This window comes from Austrofundulus limnaeus, unplaced genomic scaffold (assembly GCF_001266775.1).
Source record: "Austrofundulus limnaeus strain Quisiro unplaced genomic scaffold, Austrofundulus_limnaeus-1.0 Scaffold22, whole genome shotgun sequence".
NCBI classification, from domain to species: domain Eukaryota; kingdom Metazoa; phylum Chordata; class Actinopteri; order Cyprinodontiformes; family Rivulidae; genus Austrofundulus; species Austrofundulus limnaeus.
Genome location: NW_013952424.1, coordinates 2,654,580 through 2,666,149, shown reverse-complemented (window position 1 = coordinate 2,666,149; position 11,570 = coordinate 2,654,580). Strand labels below are relative to the sequence as shown.

The window sequence follows — 11,570 nt, the reverse complement described above, 5'->3', positions numbered from 1 at the left end:
ATGGATGGATGGATGGATGGATGGATGGATGGATGGATGGATGGCTCACATATAATGAACTATAACATTACTTGGACAAAACTATTTTTATTTTGTATGTGATTGTGTGCAAATAGACATTGAGATTTAAAAAACTGCACCAACCAAAATTTTGGCCTAACTGTCAGATTGGTAGGGTTGGCCCTGCTTGGGAATAAGATCCTAGAATCACCCCTGGTTGCTGATCTTCCCAGAAGTGGAAAAGAAACTGAAAGCTACAACTTGGCCTCATTTTGCACAATAAAAAGTTAAACTTTATAAAAGCACGAGACGTATGGTTTGTGGGTAAAGGTTGCCAGGAAAGAGTCATTTCTCTCTTAAAAATCATAGCAGGAGAGTTAGGTATGCAAAGTTGTGTCTGAATAAACCATAGATCTCTGGAATAGTGTCCTTTTTAGATGGATGAGACCAAAGTGAAAGTGACGAGATGTTTACCCATAATGCACAACATCATGCTCGAAAACTAAACACAGTCTATCATCACAAACATCTCATTCCAACTGTTGAGCATGGTGGTGGAGGTGTGATGATACGGGCTTGAATCCAAGAGCTGCAAAGTCCAGACCTTAACTCGGTTGAGATGCTGTGTTCTGATCAGATCATTTGATCACATTTCAACATCCTAAACCCCAGAAATGAAAGCAGATGTCCTTTTTCCTCTGTATTCTGTTAGTGTGAAGTTAATCATGGCATGTGTTCGATATAAAAATAAAGTTGTTTTAGTAGATATTTATATTTTATTGGTTTAATATAAAYGTCAGAAATGATTTGAATCATTTGAAACACATCAAACCATTTTTAAGTCTGGCTGAGTAAGCATCTGAAWTACTTGGTTATTTTTGACTAAAATACTGTTCAGGTGCAGTGCTTACATTATCACAATTATATTTATAATCATTGCATTAGTCATGAAGCTGTAGCCTATAAATCACAGAAATACTAATATGTGGATGCTTAGCTAAAAATAAGTTAATTACACACCTGACGTTATAAAATATTTATGTTTGCTGAACAGCTATAGACGTATCACTGCAGCTGTTTGTTTTAATTTAAACACAGTTTATCCAAATACAATCTGTTTCTGCGCCGCGCCGCTGCTTGTCGCGACGCGTTTGTGTTTGTGTGTGTCAGTGTGGCAATAAAAATGCAGGTATGCAGCGTAATGCATCTGCTGTTTCACAATCCCATTCTTAGACGTTTGCTGCTCCTTCTGCAACAGCAAAGTCACGAGTTCCAGTAGGAGTTTGTCCTACAGCTCATACAGTTTGAGCTGTCACTGGGACTGCAGGTAAGCTGCTCACTTTTACTAAACTTCCTTCAGGAACTCAGTGACAGCTTAGAGGAGAACTAAGCTCTAATTACAACTTCGTTAACCACTCTGGAAGCTGGTTTCTCTGAGCTGTCAGTGTTCTTGTAAAGCTACAGCTGTTCTCTTCTCTTTGCTGCTCATTGAATTTTGTGATGCAAAATAACTCTGCTCTGTTTTTGTGAAGCCAGTTTCTGGACTATTTTAATTCACCCTACATGTTTGAGTCACTTTTTTGAAAGTTAAAAGCACTCAGCTGCCTGAAAAGGGGGAAATATCTTGGTTTCGATTCTCTGTTGCCATAGTGGCGAAAGGACTCACCTGTTGCTAACGGTTGTTTTTGTCATAGAAAAATGAAGCGTGGAGTTAAATGTACTGAGAAATTAAACAAACTTTAAATTGAATCATAAAGGCTACATACTATAGCTCTATTAATTAGTGTTTCTCAGTGTTTGAGTAACTTTCAAGGTGTTTGAAATCACCACCAATTAAAATCTGAAAATATACAACCTTGTCAACTTTTCATACTCTTGGTTTGTAAATGTCTCATTTAGTGAGCAGTTTGAATTAGCCTTGAAAAAGTGTTTTTCTTTTCACAAATATCAGGTTGATGAAGGTAATCAAAAATGCTCTCCTTTTAGTTGTCGTTTGCGTTGTGTGGATACTTGTGTGTAAAACAATTTCAAGAATTTAGCCTGACAGGAGAAAATGTGAGGCAGGAAAATGACTTSGCCCACTAAAATCAGTTACTAAAAAAGAGAGATTTGGTTCTAATATTCTTGTTGTATCTATAAACACATCATAATGATTTCAGGAAAATCTGTCATTGTCATCTTTACTAAGGCCTTTAAAGTGAAATCAAACTTCAGGAGTTTATGTTGCTTCTTTTAATAACATTTCATAGTTAGAGTCTGCAGAAGTCAACACGCGTAGTTTGAACTGTTTTGGGATATTGATTATATTCAAAAAGGACAAAGGCAACRAAAAGGTGTAACAAGAGAAAAACTCGCTCATTAAGAAAAAATTGAGTTAGCTGATCTTTTCACCACTTGGCTGATTGATGCTGCCAAACAGTGAGGATCCTTTCAGCAAGCGTTTACAGCCCATGTAACGCTCAAATAAATCATATTTTCCACCCTCATTACCTGAAGTCTGTTAATGGAGATGCTCGGTGTGTTTAAACACAGCAGACAGCACAGCARTGCAGTGAAAATGACGCTTGAAATGAAACGTCTCTGCTTGACATTGAACATTATTGTTCCACCTAAATCAGTCACCTTTTTTCTTATTTTAAGAAAAATCCTTGTGTTTTGATCCTGTGATATGCAGTTGGTGCACATTGAAATGTGGCTGTGAGAAAATAAAAAGGGTACATATTCAGCTGACAGTTTGTTCTRGGAGTTTATACTCATGTGGATGTGTTTATATTGTTTGATTTGAGTTAACTTGGACAAGTTTCCACTTTTTACTGAAAGATCTGTTTACAAACCGTTTCAGACTTTATTAAAACAATAGGTTGCCTTCAGGACCAGGCCTACCTTGAAAAAGAGATCTGAGATCTCAGCGGGACTTGCCTGGTTAAATAACGATAAAAAAATAAAAAATGCTTTTAATAATCAAGTATTAGAAAGTTTGTCTGCTGTGAGCTCTATTACCAAAAACCAGTAATGAGGTGTTGCTTTGAAGTCCAATAAATAATTGAAGCAGAAAAGCTAATGATGCAACGAGTATCAGAAGAAGTTAATTATAACGATTAACACAACAGTTGGCACGGACTCACACTCAGTGAAAGACACACATCTACTATTACTTTTATAAAACGGAGAATCAATAGAAGCTTTCAGCAGCTTCTCTCACACCACCACACGTAGAGTAAGTGGGCCTCTGAAAGGATCCCCTTAAGAAAACTGTGGTCTGAGTACATCTGTGTGGATGAGTTCATGCATACATGCACAGGTTCAGACTCGAAAGCACTCAGCGTGCACCCACACAGTGCAGGAACAGAGGTGTAAAATCTAAGTCTGGAGATTTTATGTCTTCCTGGAAACACAAATCGACTTTTCTACAGGGAAGTAGAAGATTGATTGTTTTTATCCTTTTTTATGTATTTGTTTTCCTTGCTACTTGCTCTACCGTCTGTTCAGTCACTTCTTTTATTTAGTACATTTACRATATAAGTATCTGATTGGTCTATGAGTTTTATGACAAAGCTATCCTTTTTCTGTGTTGTCTTTGCAGACGACGGGTCGTACCAGCGAGAACCACCTCCCCTCCCTCCCTGCTGCTCCTCCTCTAACTCAAATCCTCTTCTGGAGGAGAACAGGAAGAGCCTGGTCCCGGAGGAGTTTGCAGGCCTCCTTCATGGCTCATCCCCGGCTTGTGAACCACCTGAAACGCCTTATCACCTTTACAGCCCCAAGCACTTCAAATATGCCTCTGCAGATGTCCAGAGCAGCCTGCTGCAGGCCTCAGAGTTCAGCCTTGTGATTGGTGGAGGGGCCTCTCAGGGCTTCTCTAGGGTCGGGAGCGAAGTATCTCCTCAGAGGCTGAACTGCAGGTCTCAAAAGCCCCAAGTCGTGTACCGGACTGTGTTCCACACAAAGGTCAACCAAGACCAGGTTCAGATTCAGAACTGTGATCAGGGGGATTCCCCCCGTGTACGGTCGACGCTGAGCCACCCGTCCTCTTCTGAGCAAAACGGTGAAGTTGAAGATTCTGTGGGAAACCTGACCAGAGGTGGGTCTAAAGACGGTTTATCTGGAGCTGGGTACGAGGAGAGGGCTTGTACCCTGGGGAGGATGAGATCAGTGCCACGCAGTGTGCTGGACCTGCAGCTGTCAAAGTCTTTGTCCAAGTCTGACTCGAACCTCGTGGCTGTGTCCCCCATACAGGTGAGACCTCAACAACTCTGCAGCGTTTAATATTCAAAGTTATATAAACATTTTTAGGTCTTTATAGGTACAGATTGAAGTCTCAGTTAAGACTGCACATTTATTAACGTGAAATATTCATTTGTATAAATTATAGTTTGTATCCGAATGCACCGTGTGACTTCAGAGACAGAGTTCAAAGTAGTTCAGCCAATTAGATAACTTGTTAAAGTGGGCCACTGTGTTCCCAGCTGAGTGGACCTTCTGAGATTTGTTTAATTCAACGTAAATAAATTATAAACTGAATGCATAGTCTGTTTGATGCAAATCTAGCCATTATTAATAAAACTGTGATGGGACTTCATAGCCTTGAGGCAATTCTTAGTTTTAAATCTCCTATTTATAAAGCTAAAAGATTTTACTAGTCATTCTTAGTGTGAAAAGTGTTTTCATTAAGTGTGTGTGTTGTATGTAATATGTTTTTTAGGAGGAGCACAGTTGGGGGTCTGGATCTCGGGGTCAGGGCCCAGGAAGTCCCAGCTCACGAGAAGGGGTCAGCCCTGAGAGGAGGCTGGAGCGAACGCCCTCCTTTACTGCTGAGTGGGAAGAGGTGAGATAAAAATGTATTTGCCTAATGAGCACAGCCTACCATCCGATTATCATAATCAATCGAGATATTAAAGAAGGAAAGAAGTTGCCGATTAGTGCCGACGCTGCAGCACTGCTTGTATTTTGGCTATAAAATTGATTAAAATGAATATATGGGCCATTTCTGCAGGAGTGAAAACTGCACACTCAGCATTAAACTGTTTCAGTTTTGCCTCGTTTTGAAAAACACTCAGCTACCACAGTGCAGAAAGAGCAGATTGCCAGTTCAACATGCTCCCACACTGATGATGTTGAAGCTTCAGAAGGTATCAAATCTTTAAAAGAAAGCAGTTTGTTGTTTTAGATGTTAAAGAGCAGCAGGTGAAGCTTTCATGTGTTTAGGACCTTTGTATCAAATGGTTTCTAGCACTGAAGTGAGTCATGGACTGTAAACCTGATAATCGCTCTCATTGCAAACAAAACTCTTCCCCAGGTGAATACACCCTGAAAATTAAAAATTTCAAATCATTTGCACACCACTCCCGTAGAGGAACACTGCACATCACACTTTGTAAAAAGCTATTTTTAAAATTACACTTATGGTTGAAAGGCCCATTTGTGTTTTCACTTTGACACATTTCCATGAACATGTTAATTACCCAACACAACTCCTTACTTCCTGGTGATAAATTACCTCATGGCATTTTTTCCCCTAAGTTCTAACAGTTACGGTAACCTTTCCTGTTTAATTGCTTGTGAGTTGAGAAACACATTAGGTTTCTTCTRGCGTGATTTACGGGAATTTCAGGGGAAGAAAAAACAAAGCTGCTCTATTTGCAGCACACACTCAGGAMAGAGTTGCAGCACTAGAAGGTGACTCACTTCTGAAGACTCTCAGGAAAATAAAATATTTGATAACCTTCTTTTTGATGTGAAATTACAGAAGTTTCTGTTTGGATGGTTATTAATTCAAATTCAAATTCAAAATTCAAAAATACTTTATTGATCCCAGAGGGAAATTAGGTAAAATTACAATTGTTTATTCTGAAGTCACTACTAACTCAGAAACTTTGAGGAAAAAAGTTATTTTTTGAGGCTCCTGGGTTTGAAAGGATGTCCTTCAGAGTTTCCCAGCTTGAAGCAGAAGAAATTCACTTTCCTCATCTTTATTTCCTCTCAGCTTTAACTTGCTTCAGAAGTGGGGTAGCTGGYCATCCGGAAAGGTTGACAAATGAGCAAGTTGTATAGTTCAGTGGTTAGCAGCAGGTCCATCCTGCTACAGCCAGCAGCCAGTTTCCTCTGATTCGTCTCTGTTCTGCTGCCGTATAGTTTCCTGCTCCTTCATGCTTCTTCAGTCCACAGTGGGATTGACTGACATTGAGCATACGAGCTGGTATAATGATCACGTTATGCGACACGTGAATCCAGAAATAGGGGTTAGCCTTATTACTGGGAAATTACAAACCCCACCCCCCCACCCTCTTACACATCCTGTACACCTCTGTAACGCTGCCACCCTCTTTGTCTCATTTATTCAGATCGACAAGATTATGAGCTCTATTGGGGCAGGAATTAGCAGCGGATTGGACATCAAGGAGGATAACTCAGGTAAACCACCTACAAGTATGTATGAGTGTGCTTCAGTCTGGTGTGTGTCTTAGAGGGAGAGAGAGAGAGAGAGAGAGAGAGAGAGAGAACAAGTTCTGCTTTAAGGATAAATCCTGTTTGTTACAAATTTTGCAGCTTAATTTCATGGTTTAGCTTTCATTTCTACAGGTTTTAATTGAGATTTACCTAAAATACAGCATACAAAAATGCTTATAGGCAAATGTTCAGTAAAATTAGACAGTTTTTCCCCCCCATTCTCATGTCATATTAAACTGACATGATGTTGATTCTGTCTGTGAGTTACTGTAAGAAGCAAAGCCCCAAATAAGCTCAGGTAATATTTATTTGAGAAAAATATGCATACATTGAAATTACTTGACCCGTTTCAACATGTAAAGGTCTGGTCATACTTAACAAAACCAAAGATGTTGGATCTTGCTGAGGTGATTGTGAGACGATATTTTTTACATTTATGCTGAAAGAGAAACTGCGGGGGAGAAGTCAGGTTAAGCTCAAACAGGAACACCACAGTTCACTCTGTCCTGGTCAGTACAGCCACGGAGATCCTCCTGTGTCTCTGCATGGTCTCCTCCATATGCAGAAACTGTCCCATATCCTTCCACAACTTCCTAACTATCATCCCTTTTTCTGGATCAATAGATCATTTTGTAGTTRTGAGTATTAGCRGYGCCTAACTCTTCCAGGTCACAGGTCAACTGGTAAAATGCTATGAAAACGTCATTGGAATTGTGCAAATTCAACATGCTCAAAAAGCTGATTTCTAGCAGAGATATTTATGCAAAATCTCATCCATGATCGTAATAAAAAGTTTAACAAATCAGTTCAGTGCAAATCGTGTCTTTATAACGTGTGAATTCACTGGTTGAATTTGTTCATTTTCAATGGCTTTTCCATAGCAACCTCAGCGTTTTCCCGACAAACTACAAAATGGTCTATTGTCAGGATAGCTGTATTTTCTAACAGGCTCGTCCAGCAGAAATGAGATTATTGTACTTCAGCTACTTTTCAAAAACATGCCCACAAAGTTCTGACCAGTCTTCTTGTGGAAAGTAGTTCTGTGGAGGGATTGTGCACAAGATGGGGCATGAGAAAGAAATTACACAATTTGTGTCACGCGACCATGTCAGCAAGACGGTTTCTCACATGATGGATTATAAACCAGGCTTAAAACATTGCTGTCTTAAAAAGCAATAAAACTTCCCAACACAAGGAAGCTGGAGCAGGTCATTGCACTGCACATCAAAGACAATATGGAGAATAAATATGGATTCAGAGTTTAAAATTGCTGAAATTTTCCCAACGAGACGACTACCAACATGATCAGAGTTTTACTCTGAGTGAGAAATAGTCCTACCTTCCTCACRTGCTGTTTCAGATGGGTTAAACCCTAGGAGTTATTTGCAAATAACCTTTTCAGGATAGTTTTGACTCTAAATTAGATGAAACCAGGAAGCTGGATGAATTAAAGTRATTTACCAACATAAATTGCCGGCTAAAGAGTTTAATAGTATCAAGTGAAGGATTTTCCACTTGCAGCATTTTTGAGCAAATGAGGAATAAATTTCCTGGTAAATTAAATTTACTTCCTCTCTTAAATACTGAGATTCAAGGAGTTGGCACTTTGCTTCTTCCTTATGCATGATCACCAATCTTATGAACCAACTGCAACATGCACATCATTTTTAATTTAAACTTTAATAAACTAGTAAAAACTCTTCTTACAATGGGYGCAGGTTAGTTGGTTAAAATATAGAAATCATCATATTAATACTCTCCCTGCTTAAGAATAGCAGTGATTGCTTTCTTGACAACATCACAGATCAAAATGATGGTTAAACCTTTAAAATAAGATGTTTGATTTGCAGGTTGGGATGTAAGACCCCGGTTGATGTTTGCGTTTAAATTTGAATGATTCTGTGGACCTGAAACACCTGTTTTTCATGGTTTTCTAACCTGCACACCTTTAGTCCTCCTCCAGTCATCTGTGTTTGCTGCATTCACCCCCTCTCTCCATATTACCTCCTACATCCCTCCACCTCCTGATCCACTCCTTGTTTTTTTTTCCATCATCACTAAAAAGCAGCGTCTAACCATGGTTACCATGGTCAGAAATCTAGTTTGTGCCAAAGCAGCTAAATGCTGCCACTAGCACATTCATATTACACCACACATGTAGGTTTGCATGCAAACAGTTAGGATGGTGTGTGTGAATGTATGTGAGTGGGAGGGAGCCTGGCTAGAAGACAAAGAGGCTGGAACTGTTGTGATGGCTATTATCAGCCAAGCGAGCCAGATATATGTAGAGYGGCATAGACAGCAGGGTGTCGATCGCGACTGAGGAAAGATAGAGATGAAGGGAGACAGAGGGAAGTTAGTGAGAGGGAGTGTGAAGGAGTGAGGCAGCGCTCTGGGAGAAGACGGGGAGAGAGAGAGAGAGGGAGAGAGGAGGCTGCAGGAGCATACAGATGAGTGGGAGTACTTGATAAAGAGAAATCTACAACGCAGCAGCTCTCTCTCCCTCACACACACTCAGATGCACAAGCTCAGGGGAGCAACCGAGCAAGCGCAACAGCTGAAAAGAAAGCGGCTGCTGCGCCGTGCGCGACAAACACGGTCGCTTTTGCTTGCGGATCCGTACTCCCAGTCTCACCCAGCAGCCGTCTCAGGCAGGATTTAACCCAGAGGACAGGAGCTCTTTTTCTGGATACAACTTCACTTTCACCCCCTACTCCTCCTTTGTTTTATTTCTCCTCCTGGTTGGATTCAGAGAGCGCAGCATCTGGACAGCTACACTCTACCTGCTTGCACCCTTTGCATGCTGACCCCCTCTATCCCCACCATGCCCCTCGCCTAGCCTTCTCCCACCCTTTCCCCTCCTCTACCTGCCTTCCCTTCATTCCCCTGCCTTGCCAAAAGACTCCTCAAAAGCATGGCAGGCTCCTTCGACAGCCACTTTGCCCGCCATAACATGATGTGGCAGTGCCAGCTCTCGCAGCCGGACTGCCGCTGCTACCGCGTGGACGGCTACTCCCTACTAAAGCGTTTACCCCTCCACCCCCTCATAGGTCCCCGCTGCCCACTGCAGTCTGTTGGCCAGTGGCTTGACTCTATTGGACTGGTCCAGTATGAGAACCACCTGCTCGCTAATGGATTTGACAATGTCCAGTTCATGGTAAGTGTTTTTTTTAATAACTGGGTGTGGGATATCATGAGTTGAGGTTTCATATAGGTAATCCACCTGTTTTATGTTTTTTTTTCTTTTTTTAATCATTTTATTTTCAAGTAATAGTTTAAATATTTTTAAAGACATTTTTACAATTTATTTGGGGTCATTTTCTCTAATTCTTTCATTTGTATCAATGCTGCCTCTCCCTGCTGAAGCCATGTGAAGTCCCTCCTACGCACAGAAATCCTACATCATAAACCCACCACAGTAAAAACAATCTAGCTTCAGCATCAAACTGCAAACAAATACACTGAATTTACAAAGACTGATGAAAGCTTTGCTGTTTTTATACAAAACAGTTCACTTTGACTGTGCTTAGAGCCACTTGTAGCTCATGGACCTGATCCTCTCCTCCGTTTGATCTGATGGTCCCCTCCGGTGACGTAAGAAGAGAAACTCTCTGGGTCATTTTACTTTTGGAAACTCATGACGTGCATCATTGAGGGTGATTTACACCGAGCGGTGAACCATAAACTAGAAAATGAGGTGAAATGGGGAGGGCAGAGGAGATGCAATGAAGTTAAATTGAGAGAAACTGCAGCAGAGGCAGAAGGACACCGAGCAGAGGGATGCTGACTGCAGGAGTTTCTCTGGAGATTCACCGTTAAGATGAATCTAAATGTTTCGCCCTTAAGTTCACTGTGCTTTAACCCAATAATATGACTGTAAAATCCAGATCAACTGCCACTTTCCATTTCACTGACCAAAATACAGATTGCAGCTATGCTGTTTTTAATGACGTCGAAGTTGCACTGTACGCAGGGAACCATGTTTTGGGAAGCATATGTGTGTGTTCTGGTCCATCAATCAGTGTGACCTGCATCTGTTCCTTTAGTTACCCTGGCAACGGGATAAAAATCCCAGAATCTGTTTCTTTGTGTTTCTCACTCACTGTTCATCTGTTTTAGCTACAAATAATTTGCTCAAGCGGTTTCATGAGTTTGTGTTTGGAACCAAGAGGACACTTGCTGCTCGTCTTCTCCTGTYATTAGCTTGTGAATATTTCAGTATGACCCAAACTGACACTGATWTAAACTGCAGTAGTCAGACTTTGACTGTTTTCTCCTTTTTTTTCCCAGTATGTGTCACTTCAAGTCAGTAAAGTCTGTCTTGCTTTAGGTTTTTATTAAAAGCATTAAGTAGTACAGTATAAAATGAGTTCAGTGCCTTTTCACTCGTCATACTGTTATATCTTCATAAGATGTAGCTTTTAATTTTACTTAAAGTAGCTAATAATCATAAGTTTGTGGGTGTGTGCAGGGGGTGTGGCTAAATTTCTCTCAGAATATCTGTTTGTCAACATGTTTTGGTTTTCAAAGTTTCTGGTCAAAACCCAAAACTTACCAAAACCGGTAAATACCAAGGAATCTCTGAACTGTTTTAGAAAAGAGTAAATCTGTGAACAAACAGGAAATTTACCACAGTGCAAGTCTTCTATTAGGATTGTACAAAACTTTACAAACATCTCAAAAGGAAAGTTTTCACTTGTTACCATGATTTATAGAATATAATAGAATAGAATAGATACAGCCTTTATTGTCCCACGGGGGGAAATTCAGGTGTAGTAGCAGCAGCATGTACATACATCACTCCACAAAACAGTATGTTACCATGTGACAATATCAATAGTAGCAAAAATAATAGAATTAAAGATTAAAGATTGTAACAATCAAAATAAACATAGATCAAAGTCAAAATAAGAGAAATAACTACAGTACCGGTAGTACCGGTCCATCAAGGAAAAATTTGATAAAAATTAAAGTAAAAAGCAAGCTACTGTGCAGAAAGATACATAATTACAGGAAATAACAGTCATGACTTACTTGTGCAAAATGAGTCAAACTCTTATTAGCCCATGCTGCACATTGTAGTCTTTTAGAAGAACAAAGGCTAAAGCAAAACACATTATGTT

General features: G+C 40.2%; 1 protein-coding gene across 7 annotated transcripts in view; it reads left to right on the top strand.

Annotated features, from left to right (window-relative positions):
• The window catches only part of anks1b (ankyrin repeat and sterile alpha motif domain containing 1B), a 187,814-nt gene that overhangs the window by 119,756 nt on the left and 56,488 nt on the right, over positions 1-11,570 (top strand). For 6 of the 7 annotated variants that reach the window (XM_014004217.1, XM_014004221.1, XM_014004216.1 and 3 more), the window contains exons 14-17: positions 3,584-4,236; positions 4,703-4,825; positions 6,342-6,411; positions 9,498-9,604. In XM_014004217.1, coding sequence (XP_013859671.1) covers positions 3,584-4,236; positions 4,703-4,825; positions 6,342-6,411; positions 9,498-9,604 — 953 coding nt within the window. Of the gene's footprint in view, positions 1-3,583; positions 4,237-4,702; positions 4,826-6,341; positions 6,412-8,945; positions 9,605-11,570 lie in introns of those variants that run through there. The other variant, XM_014004223.1, reaches the window with a different exon arrangement.